The sequence below is a fragment of the Candoia aspera genome, chromosome 5 (genome assembly GCF_035149785.1).
Source record: "Candoia aspera isolate rCanAsp1 chromosome 5, rCanAsp1.hap2, whole genome shotgun sequence".
In the NCBI taxonomy this organism is placed as follows: Eukaryota; Metazoa; Chordata; class Lepidosauria; order Squamata; family Boidae; genus Candoia; species Candoia aspera.
In genome coordinates, this window is record NC_086157.1 from 99,543,272 (window position 1) to 99,566,541 (window position 23,270).

At 37.2% G+C, this 23,270-nt stretch overlaps 1 protein-coding gene across 2 annotated transcripts in view; it reads right to left on the minus strand.

Moving 5' to 3' along the window:
- Positions 1-294: 294 nt before the first annotated feature.
- The window catches only part of GRIA4 (glutamate ionotropic receptor AMPA type subunit 4), a 257,199-nt gene continuing 234,223 nt past the window's right edge, over positions 295-23,270 (minus strand). Inside the window, exons 14-17 of one of the 2 annotated variants that reach the window (XM_063305838.1) lie at positions 12,180-12,294; positions 10,129-10,263; positions 1,358-1,498; positions 295-472 (exon numbers count right to left, since the gene is read on the minus strand). In XM_063305838.1, coding sequence (XP_063161908.1) covers positions 395-472; positions 1,358-1,498; positions 10,129-10,263; positions 12,180-12,294 — 469 coding nt within the window. In that variant the 3' untranslated portion in view covers positions 295-394. Of the gene's footprint in view, positions 473-1,357; positions 1,499-10,128; positions 10,264-12,179; positions 12,295-15,182; positions 15,298-23,270 lie in introns of both variants that reach the window. The other variant, XM_063305839.1, reaches the window with a different exon arrangement.

Genomic DNA, 23,270 nt, shown 5'->3' on the forward strand with positions numbered 1-23,270 from the left:
ACAGATTAGGTTCTCCTAGAGCAGTCTTTGTGTATCCATGCACATGTACACATACACACACTTTAAGGTTCATATATGGTAGCATTGCCTTTTTCAGTATGTTTAATTGTGTTGGTCTAAGCCGCTGGCAAAGTTCAAAGAAGTTAATTCCTTTTCCATCCTAAAAAAAAATGCTTCATCACACTTCATGTCATTAATACACAAGTTCATGTTAATATAATTTGCCTTAATTCTGTGAACTGCATTCCTAATGTCAGAAAAACCACTCCAGGTATTAAAAGAACAGTTGTTATTTTATTCCTTTTTGGTGGGTACAAAAACCACAGTTTTTTTTTACACAGAACAAGATTATAAATAATATTGGTAACATGAGTGACCCGTAGTCTCTTTGATTCTACACGGCAGACTGATGGTGTTCTCTAAACGCATTTGTTGGTTTCTTGTAGTTAGACAGATGCAAATCCGTGGAACACTGAATGACGGAACAGAATGACGGTAACAGCAAATGAGAGGAGGGCCAACAATGTAAAAAAAAAGTCTTTGAAATTTATTACAGTGATGCCATTTTATATCAGTTATTGCAATGAATTGTTCCCTAAGATGGTTAGAAAAAAGAATCGTGTTCTCCTCTATGGAATTTACATCCATTAAAAAGCAAGCATGTTTCAATATTCCTCTTTTGTTCCCAAAGAAAAATGTATTTTTAATTTTTTTTCACAAGATTTACATATTTATTTCCTCCTCACAGTTTAGTGACTTGTTTCCACAGCTGGATATTCTTCCCATTGTATAATGTTGTTCATCTGGAGACACAGGTTAACATGTTCATTGACTTCTACAGCAACTTTGCTGACAGAAAGACTCACAGTCTTTCCTCAAGTGTGTTCCTCATAGTTTTAATGTGCTAAATTGGCAAGTCCTTGCGAGAGAAATCTGTTGCTGTTCATATTTCTGTCCCAAACCCTCCCCCCAACAAAACTAAATTATGAATTATATATATATATATATGTATATGTGTGTGTGTGTGTATATATACACATATGTACATATACATATTTATATATACACACATATGTGTATGTATGTATGTGTATTTATCTACACACACACACACACACTTTTTCCTGATATAAAAATCTGAGTTTGGGTTTCCGAACTGAGACCATGCACGCATTTGCTGCTGACGACATCTGGCACATTTGGATGCCCTTCCCATACTCAGCCTGTTTCTAAGTTCATCAAGGACATTTTCCATGTCATGTTACAGTCCGTGCTGTATTCCCATCAGTCACTGACACAGGTTAATTAAGGCACTCGATTATTTTTTTGGTTTTTATGGTAGATCTGATTCAATTACCGCCAATCCTGAACTTTGTCTAATTGCAGTTCCAGCGTGTACGGCCTTTGGGCAATCAGGAGTGAGTACTCGACCATTTTCTCCCATGCTTCCTGTGATAGATAATCTGGCTTTGTTTCGTATGGCTTCAGAAAAGGTCAGCTGGGAAGCAAGAAAAAGAACAGGAAAAAAGGGAAGAGAAGGAAGTGTTACAATGAATCTATTCCTCAAGAAAATAGTACACAGCAAACACCAAAAATATCTCTATGTAGACATCTGCATTATTGTGCTACATGATGATAATAATAATAATAATGCAATTTATCTTTTTTAAACAAAAAATAAAGATCTCAAATATCAACCTGGGAATTTGACTTATAATAAAATTTAGTAAAAGACTCTGTAATAAATGTAAAATGTGTCTCTGTTGCCCAGTTTCCTAAGCAATCAGTCCTTATACTCTTGTTTTCTATCTTTTTTTAAAATTTAAAATCAGTAAGAAGATGAGCTAGATGTTTGCTTACAAATTAGCTTGTGAAGGTGGGTACAGTATCAGACTGATACTGTCCACCATGGCCCAGGTTCTTTTGAAGATGTTCCCATTTTCTGTATATTTCAGTGGCAAAGTTTCAGTCAAAGCCCTTTTTGGCTCTGTCACTTTAAGAGAAGAGTTACATACTGTATATCCCTCCCTCTCTCAATGAAGTCATTGGGAGAGAATCTTTCATTTGTTCCCTTATTCTACTTTTCTTTCAGTTAAGACCCACAAAAGTGCAGAAAATGTCACTTCCTAAAAATAACAGCTGTTAGAAATTCTGAATGGTGATGCTATAATAATACACCTATTAAGTCATTGGAGCTTAATCATCAATAATGTGTCCCAGTAATTTCAACAAATCTATTTTAAGGCTAAGGCTGATTTCAATCCATTGTCAGTAACTCATTTAAATCCTATCTCAATAGCAAAGCCTATCTCAAATAACGTTGTTTTTCCTGCCTTTGGCAGGCTAGGACTCTGTTTAGTTGGGTGTAAGGTTCATCAAATTCAATAGTGCTTATTTCTAATCAAGCATGTAAAATTGAACTGTAAGGTTGGAATGACGCGTGCCTTTATTTGGGCATAAGCTCTATTAAGTTTGGTGAGCCTTACTTCTAAGAAAGAGTGGTTAGTACTGAGATATTTTTTAAGTTATGGTTACAACTGCGGTGTAAAGGAACATTAACAGAAGACTTGGACCAAGCATGCAATTAAAACACACTGACTTGCTAATCTTGGTCACAGATGGTTATTGCATGCAAAGGGGCAAGAGTATAACATACAGTAGAAAAAATAGATATATACAAAAAAATTATGGTAGATTCAGACAGTCTCCCCCCACTTTCCCACTATTGTCTGAACAGTCTTGGCTGAGGGCCTTTTGTGCACTCTGTGTCCTCCCTCTCTTGACAAAGTCTTTCAAGAACAATAAACCATCTCTGATCCATCGGTAGAAAGAAGCAGCACCAAAGAGGGAGGGAGGGGGGAAGGATGCTAAATGAAAAACTAAGGCAGAAGAGATGTGGTTGACTTTTCTTTTTTGGGTTTTGGGTATGGCTTTTCATGCTTTTCTAGCAATATTGCAACTACCATGCAGCTTCCCAGCGTAGAAGCCAGAGCAATCAGAGGAAAGAAGGCTTGTGCAATCCTCTACAGGGCTATTAGACAGAGGAGCATAAGCCAAGAACTCGTGTTGCCACATTACTGATAAAATTAACTATACTATTCTGGACAGCAGATGAAGGATTGAGTGAAAGCCTTCCCAAGCGTATACCTGACAGAGAAAGAATATTGCTGGCAGACCTTGAGATTTCTGGTTTATTATGGCAGGTGCCTGATCTAGAATTTCAGTCCTCCCCACAACTTTGAACATTTTCTTCTAATACCAGATGCTTTGTGAATCACTTGGTGAGTGAATAAAGTTATTAGCTTTTCTTTTTCATTATTAGCTGTTTGAGAAGGAGATGTGGGTCCTAAATCAGTTTAGGAACTCATGAACAAAACAATTTTTTGGAGTTCATGAACAAAAAGAGGGATTGCTATTTTAAACCAACTTATTGCTAATCAGTTCTTAAAAGCTAATTAGGATTATCTAAGGCTGCTCAGTGGCAATATATGCAATTAAATCATCCCTTGATAGTACAGTTTGCTCCTGATGCATTAGTTGCCTCTGATATTCCTACGTTATTAATATAATTAGAAAAAGGTTTTGACATTCTTAAATTTACAGTTAATAGAATTTTCTGTAAAGAAAATTAAGATGGACAATTTGCAGGTCATTTGGAATAATGATTTTGAATATCTAGTTTTAACAGTTAGTGGATTAAGGTAGGATAAGTTAGTTTTGTATGACCTTAACGTAAGATTAGTTCAACAAAAGATTCTTCAAGATGATGTATAAAAAAAGTGGGATTCAGCCTGGGTATATGGAATATACGGCAAACGGGACTCTGACTCATATGTCTTGGGCCTGCAGTATTTTGGTTTAATATTCATAGAGTTGTAAATACAAAAAGAAATAAGGGTCAAAGATGTGAATATGATGTTGAATTATATTTTGAAAATGTGCAACTTATCAAAGTATGAAGAACTTTGGATTTATCATGCATGGGCAGAAGCTAAGAAGATTATTTTACTTTGATATAAAGGTTCTAATATATCCAGCTGAAAATCCTGGATGGAAGACCTATCTATATTATCCACACATGAACTGACTTTCTAATGAAACTGTGGGAAATCTGATTAATACGATTCCATATGGTCAAAGTTTAATTTGTTATTTAAACCTGAATATCATCGTTATTAACTGGTTTTTATTTCTTGGTTTTCCCCTCTAAGTTTTAGTTATTTTACAGGTAATTTCATTTTGCTTTTTTTACTGTCGTTTATTGTTGAACTTGATTATTGTTTACTTTTTCTCTGTTGTATATTAAAAAGCAGTTAATTGTTATACTTTGAAAGCAGACCTCAAACACATGCCTGGCTAATTGCAATGCAACAAGTGGGACCAAGTGATCAAAAGCACATAGCATATAATAAGTGATTATTATATGCTATGTGCTTTAGTCTAAAACAAAGCAAGGGCCTGAAAATTGCTTTGTTGGTTGCTCTTAATTAACTGAGGGCCAGCCTTACCATTTTGAAATCACCCAAATACAATTTGAAAGGGCTACCATGGACTGTATTCCGTATTTACTTTATCATTATATTTTTTACTGCCAAGGATGAGGGGGCCTTGTGAGCTTCTTCAGCTCAAGGGCCAGAATAATTTAGCTTCCTTTAGTTACTATGCAGTTTGACTTCAATGAATAGTATATGCTGCCCTCAATGTTGGAATCCGGATTAAAACATACTTTGCAAATGTCCAAAGAACCTCGCTTGAATAAAACCCGTGATGCTGAGTTCACCGATTTCCTTGACGATTGTCAAACTACTCTTACTGCCACAGGTTTTTTTCCGCCAACATTCAAATTGAATCTGCATTATGAGCACTATTGTGTATCCCACACTCTGGGTAGAGGAGGACAGCTTGTGACTTCCTTCCTAGTAACATCCTTGCAGGTACTTGAAAAGTGCTATTAACATTCCCCTTCAGTCTTCTATTTTTAGGGTTCAACATAACTGTTTTTCCTTGTATTGTTTAGTTTCCAGTCCCCTAATTATCCTTATTTTCCTTCTTTGTACTTGTTTGTCTGAATGATTCCTTCTTAGAATGTGGACCCCAGAAGTGAATAAGATGTATGGTCTGACCAAGGTGTAATAAAGGGGAAATATTATTCCCTGTAACTTAGAAACTATACGTCTATTGGTGCAACCTAAACTTAAGTTTGCCTTTTTTTGTAGACTTATTTAGTTTGTGTCAATTCTAAGATCCTTTCCATGAATACTGTTACCAAGCCAAGTATCCCCGATTCGATTTCTTTCTAAGTCAATATTTCTAAAACTTTGGTTAACTTTCAGATGTGTAGACTTCAACTCCCAGAATTCCCCAATCAGCATGCTGGCTGAGGAATTCTGGGAGTTGAAGTCCACACATCTGAAAATTGCCAAGGTTAAGAAACACTGTTCTAAGTGAGGAACTTTGCATTTGTCTCTTTTCAGTTTTGTCTTGTTATTTTCAGCCAATTTCTCTAATCAAGGTGTGTGTGTGTGTGTGTGCACGCACGCATGCACGCATATATATTGAGATTCTACAGCTGCCAATGATATCCTGATAGGAATATCGTTCTATCATTCTCCATCATTCTCAGCTTGAAATCAGGGAGCCAACTAGTGACAAATCAGGAAGATGGTTTTCTTCCTGGAATTATGTAGAAAGAGTTTTAGCTGAGACTTTAAATTAGTGGTTTAGAACGAAACTATACAGGATAAGAATCACAGGACTACCAGCAAAACAGCAGCTGAACACTTAGTTACAGTTCTAACTTGATAATGGGCAGAATAATTCACTTTTTGTCCAGATGTCATCATTTTGCTGAATATTTACCCCTCATCCTTGGCTGACACTGATAGCTGGCTAACACCATAGCCTGGAATCATTTGCATCAGACATTCAGAGAATGATGGACGCCAGTCATGCCAGGTTTTTCATGCCTGGCGGCAAATCCATGCTTTCTAAAGTGCACATGAATTAATGCTGGTTTTTTTTTTTTGTACTTTAAAAAATTCTCCTTCAGTTTGATAAGGGGAAAAACAGAATGGAGGAGCTGCTTTCATCTTTTTTCCTCCTCTCTTTCTAAAGTCAAGAAAATATTGGACAAATTCTTATGAGTGGAGAATACTATTCTTGCGCTTGCTTGGTTCCAAGATGGCTAAGGGGTATGTGGCTTTTCTTGTAAACCCATCTGCAGTTTTCCTGGTTTTCCATATTTATTATATTATATTATATTATATTATATTATATTATATTATATTATATTATATTATATTATATTATATTATATTATATTATATTATATTATATTATATTATATTATATTATATTATATGAATGTTTTTATTTAGACAATTTATATAACTGCCCATTTTGCTACTGTGACTCTGATTGGCTATTTAATCCTAAGGAAAGACATTGGAAGGGAACTCCTCCCATTTGCTTTTTCAGATCAAAAGTGTGGGCAGCTAGAGAGGCTGCAGAGTGGAAAAGGAAAACAAGCAACAGGATCAGTACCATGAACATTGAACTAAACTTGTCTTCTCCAACATGGCATTCTCCAAATGCTCTCTGCAAATTCTGGGCATTGTGGTTCAAAACCTCTAGAGGATGCCAGTTTGAAGAAGGCATCGGAAACAGCTCTTTAGATCCCAGCCAAACTCTACAATGGTTAACAAGTAGAAAGATTTAAAATATTATGGAAATAATGGAGCGATTAAGGAACAAAATACCCAAGTCCTTCATGAGATTATAATCAGTGAAGAATCAAATCTGGATTAAAATGGGGAGACATCCCATGCTCAGCCTGGCATGCAAATGTTGTGGCTACTGCGGTTGCAGGAAATGTTTGCTTTCTTGAAGAGATAGCATGATGGAGTGATGGTCCAATAAAAACAAGGCATAATTTCCCCACTTTGGAATCCCAAATGTCAGGATTGCACAGAGATTGCAAAAATGGATGATAAAATATGTGGATGGAATTATGAAAATCTGAACAAATGTCTACTTTTCTATACTACCAATTATGGCAGCAACATCTATAGGACTCTAAGTCCTATGTATGTGCAGGTATCAGTATGTGTGCAAAGCCTGGCCCAGAGAAGAAAAGGAGCAAGTCAGATGGCATGGTAGAAGGTAAGAAGGTTGAGTTGAGGGTAATTAAAATAATGAGACCACCTAGGAGAAAGTGAAGGAGGTGATTCCAATACATTTCAGTCCCATTTCAGATTGGACTTCCTTTGCTAGCAATTTGTAAAAAATCACCATGCCTTCAAGAGTAATTTTGACCATAGTTTAAAGTTAGATGTTTGGTTCAGACACATCTTCATGTGGTAGATGAGTGGTTGGGTCCTCCTCTTCTCTCCTACACATTCTTTCAGAAGGAGAAATGCATAAATAGAATACATGACAGGGGAGAAAGATGTAACCACATAGGGTTGTGCCCTGCACATGTATTAACTTGCCAATATCATAATTGAAGCCTATTAAATTTCCAGTGGTTTGGTCAGTTTTAGACTGCATCTAAAATTAGTTGCTTTTGACACAGCTGCTTGAAGGCCCAGCTCTCTGGAGAAGCTGCTTCTCTTGGAGATAAGTCATGAAGTTAGAGAAAGCAATTCATGAGCAACTAAGTGGACATGGCTTCCCAGACCATGTGAAATGATTTTTTATGAGGTTGTATCTTAACAGCAAATGTTTCCCCTTTCGTTTGTATTCAAATTTGCAATTGTTAAAGTAAAATGACACTAAAAAGGACCAGAAACTGAAACTGATTGCTCCTTTCCAAGAACACTGTATACAGGCTGTATTCCTATGAGGTGGGTATGTTATTATCTGAAGCACTGAAAATAACTTAGAAATGATAGTGCTACAGGTGCTGTTCCCTCAAACAGCTGCAGCATGGAATTTAGCTTGTTGCCTGAGTATCCTCTGCAATATTGTAAACAATCCTGAAGCACATTTGCTGATTGTGTGATGCCTCACTGCTACCTTAAAATCATTCCTAGACTCTCAGAGTGGTTGATTGTGCATTTGTGCAACAAGAGGTTGTGCAAGTATTTTTTTTAGCACTATAGAAAGCCTGCAAGATCTGTATCCAATTCGTAAAACATTGCCTCTAAAAGCAAGAATCTTACTTTATTATACCCTCTAGAATATTCTGATGTTTCTATCCATATTTAGATCCATATGCATCCTTTCCTAACCATAACAACACCAAAATAGCAAAACACACATCACAATGTCACAATGCAACCTCTGCCCTTCTGTACTTATGCATGCAAGTACATATATAAAGGATGGTGTTTGCACAGCAATGTCACAATGATGCATGTTTCATCACTTGCCCCCTTCCTATGGCTATAGTTGTCCAACCTAAGAGGGACATATAGATAAGTATGCAAAAGATTTTGGCCATAATTTTATGTTGCAATTCTCACAGGTTTCTAGAATGAAACAATGACATGAAACCACAATGAAGGTGTATGGGTGGGGAGGGACCAGTGAGTGAGAAAAGATAAATTGATGCTTCTTTGCCATGAGTGAAGTCTGCAGCTTCGCTTGTCGTCTACACCTAACCTGTACTGAGGAGATTTGCAGTGGCATTCAGAACTGCAGGTGATGCTCCTGGTCAACGAAGCACAGCCAACTTGAGCTCTACGGAGCAAAGGCAGGGTATAAATGTAATAGACTTAACTAACAGACAAATCCTATGCAAATTTACTCAGAAATAAGTCACCTTAAATAAGAACCTTATAAGAATATAAAGCCCTTCTAGTTCAGAGCAATGGTCCATCTAGTCCAGCATCCTACTTCCTGACGTAGTCAAACCAGAAGCTGTACTTGGCCTCTAAAAATGATATTCAGTGTCATCCTTCTTCTGATCAGAAGGTTGTATAGAATTTCATGGCTAGTAGACTTACGGTCTGGATTCAAACATCACAGCAAGCCCTAATGTGGTTCATTTTGGGCTTAGCATGATAAGAGACCCATCCATGATGACTTAATGTTAGTTGTGAACCAGGCAGTTAAGGTTTGCTCAATCAACCATGGCTAGAAATTTGGGCTTACTATTATGTGTGATTGTATATTATATGTAATCTTTTAAAGCCATCTGAAGCAAAGGCTATCATCACAAAAAGGGAAGGGATGTAACTTGCAGAAAATCCTAGGTTTAGCTCTTGCATCTCCAGATAAGAAGGAACACTCCTGTCTGAAATCTGTTGACAGTACTGGGCTAGATGGACTAATTCCAAAGTAAGTATGCATAGGATTTCAACCTAATTTTCTAAATCAGCTCTTGGTATGAGATTTCTTAACTCTAGCTTCCTCCTGCTGGGATTACAAATTCTAGAATTCCTGGACAGCGATCTTTAGTGGATGAACATTTTGGGGTTTCTTGTGTCGGTTTATCTGGAAGTGGCAAATTGGGGGAAAATGATCTATACTACAGACCCCACAGGGAGCTGCAAAAAACAGAAGAAACCAACTTTCTCAAGTCCTCTAATTCTGAGCCTTGGTCCCTTTCATAAACAAAACCAAGAGCAACTAAAACAAATGTTGCAAGTCCACCCCTTTACCCAAGGAAATATTTCTAGTAATTGTATTCAACCTTTTCCTTTGTCTACAAATTCCTAAATTCTCACCACAAAATCCAATCTGTCTGAGAGCAGAAAATGTTCCTTGTTGTTTCTAAAAAGAAAATTAATCAGTGTATGATATCTATCTATCTATATATATATATACACACACACATACAGATACATATATACATATATAGATGCATTTAACAAACCCTTGCAATGCAGATGTCTATTAGCAACATATAAGTATAGATAAACATCTGCAGCCAAAATTAACTGAACCGGTTTTCCAAAAGAGGAAGCTCTGTTGAGAAGCAAGCAGTAATCACCACTGAACAAACAGGTCACAACACCACATGACAAAATGATGCATCACCCACTCACTGTAGTAGGGCCCTAAGTCCTACCCCTAAATTTTAACACTCTCGGTTCCATATACGTTGTAACCTTCTCTATAAGTTGCTAAATTCTGGGTATTCTGCGAGGAAGTTGGGTTAAAAGTCTGTGCACTCTTTGCCACCTTCATTCTCTTCGCCTCGGCCCTGGATTTGTAACAGAATTCTATCAAAGCCACCAGCATTGCCAACCCCAGGCCGCCAACCAGAATGTAGAAGACGCCTGCAACGTTGCTGAGACTCAGGGCACTCGTCTTGTCCTGGGGAGACAGAAGGGAGTGTGTTACATTCCAGGAACAAATAGCTGGAAGTACAAACAAACAGCACACTACAAAAACTTGAGGGAGCTAAGTAACGGATTCATTTAAATAAATAGGAAATTTAAAAAAAAATAATAGCCATTGACAGACACCTTTAATATTATTGGTACACCCTGATTTCTAAGACAGACATGTAAACAAATTTTAAAAATTGCAAAATGTGACATACACTTAACCAATATTTTGGAATATGAGTCCCTTAGCTACTGTATGAGTAGCTGCGAAATAGTTCTACACAGTTAAATGCAGTAGCCATAAAACACATCTAGCCTTTTCTTCCTAAGGTTTAATTGTGGCTTAGACAGGAGCTTCTTACAGAATTGCTAACTAGCTTCTTGATCTATATGTAGTTTCTTTCCTATTAGATGCCCAAGGTCATAGGAAACAAAACACTTGAGATGTTTTCCAAACACTTGTCAAGTATCAGTTTTAATGAATATTACTTACAGTTTGTTTTCTAAACTCAGCAAAATGCATTTCCTATCAAAGCTATTGTTTTGGGCATAAGGAATCTTTTTCTTGAACTGCCAACCTCTAATTTCCTACTGTGCTGTTATGGCTCTCTTTCAAGTCTTACTTAAACAGTTAGATGCAATGTGGTGAAAAGTGAGTATATTCTGCTGATTGTGAAAATCAGGAAAACCATAAAAAATGTTAACATTCCTTGGATCAGGATCACCAGGTGCAGAGTGGGAAACCTCAAGATATCCAATTTTTTCCTCACATTTGTGCTGTTTTTAAAGTATAGTATGTTCTTTGCTTGGTGCTTCAGAATTCTACCAGGTGTGGTGTCTAAACATGGATGTATTAGTTTTACAGTAGTGGTAAAAGTGTATTTTTAGCCACTATATTGCTTTCATACTGTGAATTGGTATTGCCACAATTCATTGTTCATTTTGGTACGGCTGGTATAGACATCAGATTGCAAAGTTTAGCATTTCCAAACAACATTGTTTAATTGTCTAGCTTAATTCCTTGGATAAAAAAATTGCTTGGGATTTGATACCACAGTGCATATTGTTAATTAAGCAAGTAATAGATCTTACCTTAAGCAATAAGCAATATTTTAATATTTTAAAATGAAAGTGAGTGATCTGATCTTGATGACCTTTAAAATCAGTTATTGTAACAATACAATGACTGAATAAGGATATTATTGAATACAGTAAGTCCTATCTGAATTACAAAAATGCAAAACTGATGAGATGACAGCAGGCAGAAGTGTCCACAATGTGGCCTACACATTGGGTGCACAACTTTATATTCTTAGATTTCCAAGTGTTACAAAAAGAAGTGAGGGTAGGGCTTTATTTTTTTAAAAAAAATTGGGGAATCAACGGCCAGCTATCAGTTGCTCATGTGGAACAGTCGGCTCCATAACAGTGAGTTAGAATGGAACTCCATTGCTGAATAGTGAGAAAAAGGCACATTTTGAAATATGGGTATCTTCAGATCTCACAGAAATGTTCAAAAGCATTCAACAGGACCATTCTGAATCTAAGTATTCAAAGTCTACAAAACCAGAATATAGAAGGGTGTAAAAAACACTTTTGGGGAGCTAAAATTGAAGGGATGGGAGAAGCCTTTAGATATGTTCTCTCTCTCTCTCTCTTTCTCTCTCTGTGTTAGTGCAGCCTTGGTAAATGCAGATTTTACAGATATGTATAATTGGAGTTGAAACATGAATTACTGGTTTTACAGCAGTGTTAAGAGAATATCATTTTGTTCCACTGGAGCTGGGACAAAATTAACATCTTCAACATGATGGTTCTTCAATAGCTGATTTATTTCCATCCCTAAGTGACCAATAACTCCCTTGTGAACACAACAATAGGTCCCGAACTTCAGCAACTGACCTTACTTCCAGAATCCTTCGGTCCACATTCACCTTTATCGTACCACCATTTGTTTTTCAGCTTGTCTAAGACGCCTGCCTCACTGAGTTTCAAAACGGCAAGGTTTACAGGAGTTCTTCACGTGGGAAATAACATAAATAACATTATATATGTTATTTTATGTTATTCAAGTAAAACTACATAGAATCGCATGGCAAAGTGATGGAGCACAGGCCACAATGGCTGTTATGTCATGTACAGAAGGCCTAGGGTTAGAGACAGAGATACCATTGGGACCTGCTCCATCACTTCAAGTAATGGGCACATACTGCTGGGCAAAGGTTTAAACAAATTGTCTGCAATTACTGTAAACCCAAAACTATTGGCTTAAATAATCCTTAATATACTGTACATTAATGGATTGCCCAATAAAATGTTCCCAGTTAGTTTGAGAGGGTTCCTGCTTTTGCTTCTGGTTTAATATAAATGCATGCCACTAAATCGTCAACTGAACAGTTTAGGCTGCAAGCCAAAACACACTTATAAGAAATACATTATATTGAATTCGATGGGATCTACAGCTGAGTTAATGTGCTTAGACTCACAATAAGTGTCATGAGTAAGGACAATAAGTATTTATAGGGACAGTCTTTTTCAATTGTTATATTTTGTGGAGGCCGGGATGTGTAGGCTGGTTTGCAGAAGCTAAATCATGGTTTAAATGCAATATTTTAAGATAGTGTTCATACAAGACACTTGGTTACTATCTACCTTAATTTCTTAGGCTAATAGCTTTTTTGGGATTTGACATTTCAGTAGATAGGGTAATGGAACAGTTTAGTAGGTCTAGCCTTAAACAATTGGCAATATTTTAAAACGAGACTATGATTTGCTTCTGAACTCAATGACCACTAATATCAGTTATTGTAATAATATAATTTAAAGATATATTATTCAATACAGCAAATTATATCTGAATTATAAATGTACAAAACTGATGAAATGATATCAGACAGAAGTGTCTTCATGTGACATTCATGTTAGGGTCATGACTTTTTAATCTTTGATGTTCAAAATGCTTCAAGGGACAGAGTTTAATTTTTAAAAGAAAGCTTGGAACTCAAATGTCATTAACTCCTTTTTCTGAGTTTGCATAATACATTGAATCATCTATGAACCAAACAGTCTGTGTTTAAAAATACTAACACAAAAAACCCTAATCAACATTAATAGCCAAGATTAGCATGTCATAGATTGTATATCTTAGATCTGGTTGAGCATGTTATGCATAGACAGCCTCAGAGCAAAGATAAGGGGAGATAAGTGTGATGTAAATTTTACCCCTTTGGTACTTGCATCATGCAGGTATGTAAGGAGTGGAGCCTGCATTTTGATGTCACAGCACACAGTTTGTCATTTTGGCATCATTGTGGCTAGCTGCTGATGCCTCTGATGATGTGTGAACACAGCCAACAATCTATAAATAAACCCCCACCAGCCATGAATTAACTGGATGACAGGGGCACTGTGCAGATTAGCCTTATCTATTTTCAGAGTAATTGACTTCATGAGGTGTTTATGAAGAAAGTATTACAAAAGGAAGTTTCAGCCACGCTAAGTTTTTACTGACTATCTTTTCTTGTACTCAACAGCAAAACCCTTTGACTTGCTAAACTGGATTATAAAATCTGCAATATGTCTCAACCATAGTGCTCAGAGGACAACTTGAATTGTGGAGTCCCTGGTCTCTCTGAGCTTGGTTGTTTGCTTGCAGACATTTCATTACCCCACTAGGCAACATCATCAGTATGAGTGAATGTGCGGTTTATACAGGTGGTCCTTGTTTAATGACCACTCGTTCACCAATTGTTCGCACTTACAGTGGCACTGAACCAGTGGTACTTATGACTGGCCCTTGTACTTATGTCCATTGCAGCATCCCTATGGTCACATGATTGCCATTTGCAACTTTCATTGCCTGCTTCCTACAAGCAAAGTCAATGGGGAAGCCAGCAGAAGGTTGCAAATGGCAAACACGTGACGTCCTTGCTTAACAACGGACAGGGATTTGCTTAATGACAGCAACCGAAAGTGCTGGAATTTCTGTCACTAAGCATGTGACATCAATGTGTGACAGGTCATGTGACATCACGCTTTATGACCATGTCACTTATTGATGGAAATTATGGTCCCAATTGCTGTCATTAAGTGAGGACTACCTATAGCTTGCCCTGCTCATTTTGGTGGGGGTGTACTATATACAGGCAGCAAACCCCACACTCACTCACATTGATGGTGTTACCTAGTTGGGTAATGAAATGTCTGCAAGCAAACAACCAAGCTCGGAGACCACCAAGAACTCCACCCTTCAACCCTGAGCTAGAGATATTCTCTTCTGTTGGGACAACTTGAATACTAGAGGAGAATTAACTTTCCCAGGTTTCTTTTGAAGAAACTACAACAATAGACACACTTCCAAGTCAATATTGTGCAGATCTGTCCTAACAGGAAATTACACTAGGAGCAAGAAAGACATTTAATGAAAGATGCATGATGAACATACCAAAGGGATTTATTCCCTTTAAGGAGTTAGGGGTGAGATATCAAGCCAAGAGCCCTCTCTGTTAAAACTAGTTATTTATGGCCTAACCACGCCACATGATAACCCAGCAGCACTTCTCTGCCTTCTGCTAAGGGTTCAGGAAACTTACTTTGGAGCTGGATGTTACTACCAAATGATACACTTTTTAAAAAAGTGCATGTCTTGAGCGATTGTCAAAATGACAAGAGAAACACCAATTTGGACTTCAAGACCAATCAACTGGGCTTGGTAAAAAAGAAATCTGATGAGGATGCAAATATTTTTGCTTTGACAGTAATTGCATACATCTGGAAGTTGGTTTTCAGTGTACTAGCAGTGCCACAGGACACAGCTGTGGTCTGGCTAGCAGAAAGGAAGAACCGCAGCAGACGCACCAATTACTCAACATTCAGTTTACCCGCTTTGGTGACATTGAGGCTAACCTTGGAGTCACCTCCCCCGCTGCCACATTCTCCTTTGTCGTACCACCATTTGTTTTTCAATTTGTCCAAGAGGCCTTGTTCATTCAGTTTTAAAACTGCGAGGTTAACAGCATTTCTTGAAACGATAAAACATATTTTGTAAGAAACTGCACAGCTGTTAAGATGTTAGAAGTAATGAGGATTTAAAAAGCTTTTATCTATGCACTAAATAAACCTCTCACTTGCCTACTGCAAGGTCCTTGTGCAAAAGAGAAAGCAAATCTGGGGAAAGGGAATATGCTTTTCAAGCACTTTAAAAAAAATTGTAATGGTTTAGCCCTCTAACAAAACTAAGTGATCACATGTTTCGAACATGGTGGTGAAGTACAGGCCAGATATCCAATTTGAAATGTATGTATGTATGTATGTATGTATGTATGTATGTATGTATGTATATTCTCTTTACAAGAAAGAGGGTAAAATGATCTTCTTTGATGCAATGTAGGCTTATTTTCAGTTTCTTAATCAGTTAAGAGACCTTATTGTTACCAGCAAGATAAGGGTGTTAAATTCCATCAAACTGGAATTGTCTGCTCTTGTACTAGCAGTGAAGTCTGGGCGTAAATATAAATTGAATAGGCATACAGTACATAAAATTATAGGCAGACGTACACATTCTACCCACTGCTACAATTACATATGAGGCAAATATTTGTATTTGTATGTTTATGGTTTTTAACGTTAATTTTATTGTAAACCGCCCAGGGTCCCCCTTTTCCGGGGAGATGGACGGTGATAAAATTTGAAAAACAAACAAACAAATAAATGAACAAATAGAGTTTTATGCCATAGATTCCAGTGGGAAAAATTTAAGCACCCACATCGATCAATGTGACTTAAAATAGCAATGATTTGGAGTAGGTATTACCCCAGCAATAGTCTATAAAGCTCCTAGGGAGAAATGGGCATCTAAAACTTTATTTCTCAAGGGAAGAGCTGATTCAAAGTTGCATAGCTTTGGAAATCTGAGAAAATAGGGAAAACGTATAATGTAGTGAATTGTCCACCCCTTCAGCTCAATGGGCCAGTTTGTAAGGCACAATATTAATGATAATTGTTTTATTTATGGAGAAAGCCTCTGAGGAATTCTGTTTCCTACAGTAGGTCTGATTAAGGTGTGTGATCCAAAGAGAAAGAGGAAGACTGGACTGAAGTTGTTCATTTGGTTTCTTTCATCCCAGAAGCCATTGCTTTTAAATGAGGGATATTATGGATTTCCAATTAAGTATTTGGATGGCAGGACTTTGTATTTCCAGCAACTTTTGCTCAATCTTTCCAGTATTCTCACTGAAGTGCTATTCTATGGTAGAAGTTTCAATTTCCAACCTTTCTCTTTCCGTTATGCTGAAAATAAAACTAACATTCTATTCTATATGTCATATTTTTCTTTTAAAAAATCAAGTCTAATTTGAATGGTATCCATAATCCAGTCAGCATACTGCTAGATTGGTGGTCATAGATAACAATGAAAATTCTGCAACAGAGAACTCTTTTTAATTTATATAGTGATTTCCTTTTGTTAGGGATCTGCATTTTTCTTCCATTAATCTAAAACAGTGTTTCTCAACCTTGGTAATATTAAGATGTGTGGACTTCAACTCCCAGAATTCTCCAGCAGCATGCTGTCTGGGGAATTCTGGGAGTTGAAGTCCCCACATCATAAACTGGCCAAGGCTGAACACTGCTGTAAAAGATACTTTGAATATCATGCAGTAGAATATTGAATAGGGTTGGAAATCCAGATATAAATGCCATGAAATTCACTGGGTGACCTCTTCTCAGTCTCAGACTTAAGAGGAGTAATATAAAGATAAAATAGGAGATATCCATACTATGCTGCATTGAACATGTAGGATGAAAAGTAGGAAATGAATACATTATATTAAGGCTGGGTTCATTCAACATGCTAAATTTGGGTTGACATAACCCAACTGCAGTGTTCACAAAATATACAACAATCAGAATAAACCAAAGTTTAACATGTTGATGCTGAATCATAAATGATACGGCCCTATTTTTGACACACATTGTGCAAACCCAGCCAAAGAGCAGCAGCAACAGGTATACCAACAGAAATTAATGCTTCCAGAATGTCTAGATCCATCTGGATCCATCTTTTCACATTTTTCTGGGTAACTGGAGTGCCCCAGACCATTCTGCATCTATGTGTAGCATTTCTATAGATTTAAAATTGCTATTAATTCAATTTTAAATCTATAGAAACGCTACACATAGATGCAAATTGGTTTCGAATCTATGTTATTATTTTGAATTATTGGACATTTATGTATTTTTCCAAATAAGTCTGATGGAGTCAGCTAATTGTTGCAGTTGTGCTGTTCGTAAAACAATGTTGGTTCATATGGCATTGAAGTTATTTCACATATTAATTCTGTTCTGGAACACTGATTAGTTTGGTTAGATATTCAGGTTCTTTTTTTAATGGTATACTAATCATTTGGAAATTAAAAGGAGGATAACAAACATGGTTACTGCATGCTTTTACAATAGCAAAAAATTGACTATTGACTACTCTTAAGTCTTATGGGATATTAGTCTGAAAGATATCCTCAATTAACATTCATTTGTAAGCAAGCAGTCTCCTGATTGGGCATTCCTACTGAAAGGGCCTTCCCGCTGAATTTAATATTTATATTTATTTATTTTATTTATACTTCAAATTTCATCACCACCCAACTCCCTCAAAGATATTCTGCTGAGGTATTGAACAAGATCACTGGTTTAAAAATCAGCAAAGAGCTTATTGGGTGTAAACCACTTACAAGTTACTGTGTGCACAGACCTCATGTATGTACCCATTAATTATGTTAGTCCAGGTAGTATAATTAGTAAGAGGATATAGATTTGTTTTCCTCACCCCTTCTGAGAAGCGATTAGTGGTGTCACATTAGGGTCTATGCCTGTTTCAGTTGCAGATGGAGAAACTGTTTTCTGGATGCTGGATAAAAGGGGCAGGATCTAGCAAAAGTGAATCAAAAGCTGTTGATTTTACTGGGAAATCAGTGGGTGGAATCTTCAATGAAATCCATCCCCTGAGTATTTAGGGATGTAATTTATTAACTGATTGGAAACATTTATTTGAACACAGGATTTCCCTTTTGAATAAAGCACATATACCAAAAGAGCAAAAGCCACGTTCAGCTTGGGCAAACTTCGTCTTTAACAATTGGAAGAAAAAGAGTTTTCATTTTTTAAGAAAGAATTTGCAACTGGCTTCTGACACGAGTAGTCATTTAAAAGTATTCACAAAGGCTATTTGTGAGAGGCTTATTTAGCAGGTGATTAGCCGTATCCATAGACAATTTCACAGCAAATAAGGAAAATAATGAAAATAAAAGGGAATGGAAAAGTAAATGAGAAGTTTAAGCGTTTCTATTCTGAAATTAAGCTTAAACCGGTTACCAGTCTAACCATATTGCATTCCTTGTTACATATACACAGGCCATGTAAAAACAACATTCATTTCACACTGCTTTTTAATAGCTGTGAAGATGCAATTGAATATATCAAAAAAAGTTGCTGTCCATTTTTCTTGGACAATATTTAACATGGTCTATATGGAAAGGTTCTAAAAATGTTTATAGAAATAATCATACAGTATACAGTATGTGCTATTTTCTTCAGAGATCTCCAAGAATTTTTCCAGAATGGTACAGACCTGCTCACTTGTTTATGATCTTAGTTGTATTTTCTCAACCTTAACACCTTTAAGACTTGTGGACTTTAACTCCTAGAATTCCCCATCCAGCATGCTAGGTTATAGTCCAGGGTTCCTCAGCCTTGGCAATTCTAAGCTGTGTGGATTTTAACACCCAGAATTCCCCAGCCAGCAAAGCTGGCTGGCGAATTCTGGGAGTTTAAGTCTACACAGCTTAGAGTTGTCAAGGTTGAGGAACCCTGTCATAGTCCACACATCATAAAGTTGCTGAGGTTGAGAAACACTGAGCTAGAATCCTGCTTCATTCATCCTCCTTGCGAAGAACTCTATCAGAGAAGATTGTCCTGTTCACTTTAGTTTAAATGTTGGGAAAACTTCATGTGGGTTTCTCACTGAACATTAGAAAATAATAGTAAAATAAATGTGGTATCTTCATTATGCATGGAAGCCTTATTACATTGCACTAGCAATAGACTATCAACCTCTGTTTGACCAGGGCTTTAGTAAGTAATCTGGAATTACTTTTTCTATCAGCAAGGAACAATTTGATTCCAGGCACCAGATATCAAGTCAGTTAGCACTGCATTTTCACAATCATGCTTTAACCAGATTTGTAAATATAAAATTAGAAATATTGTGTGATGTAGAGCCACCCTACTCTTACAGAACTTTGTCATAGAAGATGGAAGAATTCACATCAGTTATATAAATCACACACGAACACAAGGTCACACCATCCCTCCCTATTCCAAACCAGATGCTCACAAGATCGTTAGTTGAATCACATTTTATCAGGGGCAAGGCAATAGGATCTCTGAACCAAACAGCTCTCCTGGGCCTGGACAGGTGAAAGTGGAGGGAAACATCGGGCTAAGCCAGTGTTTCTCAACCTCAGCAACTTTAAGATGGGTGGACCCAGAATTCTGGGAGTTGGTCCATCCATCTTAAGGTTGCTGAGGTTGAGAAACACTGGGCTAAGCAGATAAGCAAAATACATACACAGAAACTTTCTCAAGGCAGAGGAATTGAAGGGTGGCAGAAGTGTTGATAGGAAAGAGACTTGGCTTAGCTTGAAGGTGGCTGGTGAACTATGATTAATTCAGCAGCTTTGTACCGTGGAATCATGTTCCAGAAGAAGATCAGAGATTTTTATGGGGTTCTGTTTATGGAACAATTGATTACGAAGTCTCTCTTGGCATTACCAAACCATGATTTTAAGTACTGGCCCTTATTTCTTAATTGACCCCTCCAGCATCTAGCAATCTTTGGAGATGCTATACCGAACAAGTTATTTGCTCTGGACTGGTTATCTAGAATAAATGATCCAATACACTTAATTTACTCTGAATTAAATCTCCTTCTCATAAAAACATTAATTTTCCCTGTCCACAACCATGGGGCTCTAACTACCATTTTCATTTCAAGTTGTACTTCATTTAACTCTTAGAGCAATGATAGGTGGTCACTATCAAAATGGTAATTGACCTTAAATCTACAGTATGTAGAAATTGCAACAACATACAGAAAAGAACTACATACCCTAAAGTGCTCATGTTCATGTCTGCCCAATATGCATATTCCCCCAGATAATCCTTTTACGGCTGCACTTAGGAGCAATAGATCTGAACTATTAAATGCCTTAGTGTTCAGGCCTGCATAATTAATTTTTGAGTCTTTAAAACAACAATTCATCAGAGCAATTTTTTTTTTTTAGATCAGGGAGGCACTTATGGAGTATTGCATAGACCACCTCAACATTTTGATCTATTCTGGCATTAAAATCACCTTCAACAATTCTATGCACCCCTGAATTACTCATCCATAATTCCTCTACGTAATTTGTTAAATGGGATCAAATTAAGCTAAATTGTAGCTTGGTGCTAAGGGGAGAAACATGCACATTGGCAACAACATACTTCAATAATTAAATTTAATTAGTACTCTGGAGCAAACCTCTCAGGAGAGGGGCCAATTTAATACATGAGGCAGAAGACTTAGTGGGAACAAAAGAGGTTTCCAATGCCTAAACCTCCTCTAGGATATCCCTATCAGAGTTTCTGGGAAGGAGATTGAATGATATTCTTCTAAGTTAATTTTCTTCCACATCCAGGCCTCCTGCACAATCACAAAATCAGTCTTAATTAAGTCCAAGACTTTGATTTCTATCCTTTAATATTCCATAAGACTCCTGAGAATACAGTGGACAGCCAAGAAAACAAACCAATGGATCATCAAACACATCAACCCAGAGTTCTCACTTGAGGCACAAATGACCAGGCTCAATTTATCCTACTTTGGACACTTTATGTGAAGACCTACACTATCTCTCTGGAGAAGGCTCTAATGCTGGGAAAGGTAGAAGGAAACAGAAGAAGAGGTTATGAGCAACAAGGGGGATGGACTCAATTACAGTGGCGATGAGTGTACCCTTGGTTGTCCTGAAAGAACAGGTTAGGGATAGAACGTCATGGAGAAAATCTCTCTATAGGGTCACTAGGAGTCAAAAACGACTTAATCAATCAATATTCCAGGTGATCTTTAGGAACAGGCAATTTGAGACTAGAAGTCATTGATCTTTTAAAATTGTTTCTACTACATCTTTGGTGGCCAGTGAATTAACCGGGGCTTCTTCCATCACAGATAGTCCATTATGACACATAATCAACAGCCTAGGAAGGTCCTTACTGCAGCCTAAAATATTGCCAGCAGGTTCTTCATTGTGCACCATGGTGAAAATGTTATCGCATCTTGCACATTTACGCTCTGACCTCAACATATCCAATGGAGCCTCCAAAATCCTATTATTACAACTCCAGCAATTCATTTTTGTATCCGGTGTTGAGTGCTTATCTGACCAAACTAAATAATAGTTTTTCCCCAGGGCATCTTTTTATCACCTCACTCGGCATCTCATTTTTTTTCTTGTGCTTCTTTCCTTTCATATTATGGGATAGATCAGTTCTGTTAGTTTGAGGACACTGATAGAGATTAGTTGATTGCATTGATAATTCCATAAGCAATAAAAAAAGGTTCCTCCTCTGAGTGATTCTGAGTTGCCCTGACTCTCTGTGCTATACTCTGAATCACAGCAGGATGGTTCATATACACATCTCCATTGGACTGTGATATGGTATCCTCTTTTATAATTTCCTGTTGCCCTGGGCCTATCCATGCAATGGTTGGATGTTTTATTAATAAACATTTATTGTATATTTGTTATTGATTGATGTAATCTCTTTAAGTGCTCCAGTTGCAAACATAGCTGATATTGCTGTTTTTTAAAACTTAATTTATGTAATATTTCATTTCACTCTGTTTGTTGAAGAGTAATTGAATCAGGTTTATTTCTTTTTGTATCAATATCCCCTTCACTGAATGTGTCCAAGCAGAAAGTAGATAAACTCCTCTTGGGGATGCTTTAATTTGGATTCTTGTACTGAGCAAGAGGTTGGACCTGATGGGCTAAATATTCATAGATACACACCCCCACCCCAATATATTATTATATATTTATTTGGTAAATGGCCATAGTCCAATGGAGATAAAATCAGTCAGATTTATAGCTACAAAAAGTAAAAAACGTACAAGCATCAACATTTAGTGGACAATAAAGTCAATATAATGTGGGTAAATCAAATTCAGCAGAGAGTAAAGATGGTGTGAATGGTATCAAGACTCTATGCACAGATTGGTAGGAGAACCTTGTGAGGGAGTGAAGTTGGGGAAAGTAGCTGCAGCCAGGCAGAAATCAGTGTTCCTCACCTGTGTAGTAGTGGCTTCTGGTTGCTGATGCTTCAGTGGTAATATGGCAGAAACATCCTCCATTGAAGAAAAATGAGGATGGAGAGGTGTTAGAATAGGGGCAAAATAAAATGTGCTGATCTGGCAACTTGCTAAAGACCAAAGCACTGCTTTCTCTAAAACTGTAATGTTGTGGCCATTTAGAACTATCTTATTTTAAGGCCTCAAGTATGGCAGTTTGTTCCTTTCCTGAGAGTTATGAGAAGGAGTTATTTACTTGAAATTCCTCCGGAAGAGCAGGGGGAAACGAAAGAGTTAGGAAGCCTGAAGAGGAGGTTTGTCTGTGGCTTATCAAGATTGTCTGATTGGCACTTGTTATGGAGTCATTTCGCTTCGTTATGGTCAGACTTGGTGCAGTGCCTGAATCTCTGAAGTAGAGAGCAGAGACTTGATGTTTGTGTCTTGGAACACCTGGCTTGGAAGAATTTGAAAGGAAACCAAGTAATTCTTTGTAAGGGGAATTATTGAAGAATTAAACAAGCAGAACCTAAGGCTATCCATATTATTAGGAAGCCACTCAATAGCATCTAAGTTGGCTTGCAGGATTTGGGATGTACAGGAAATGGCTC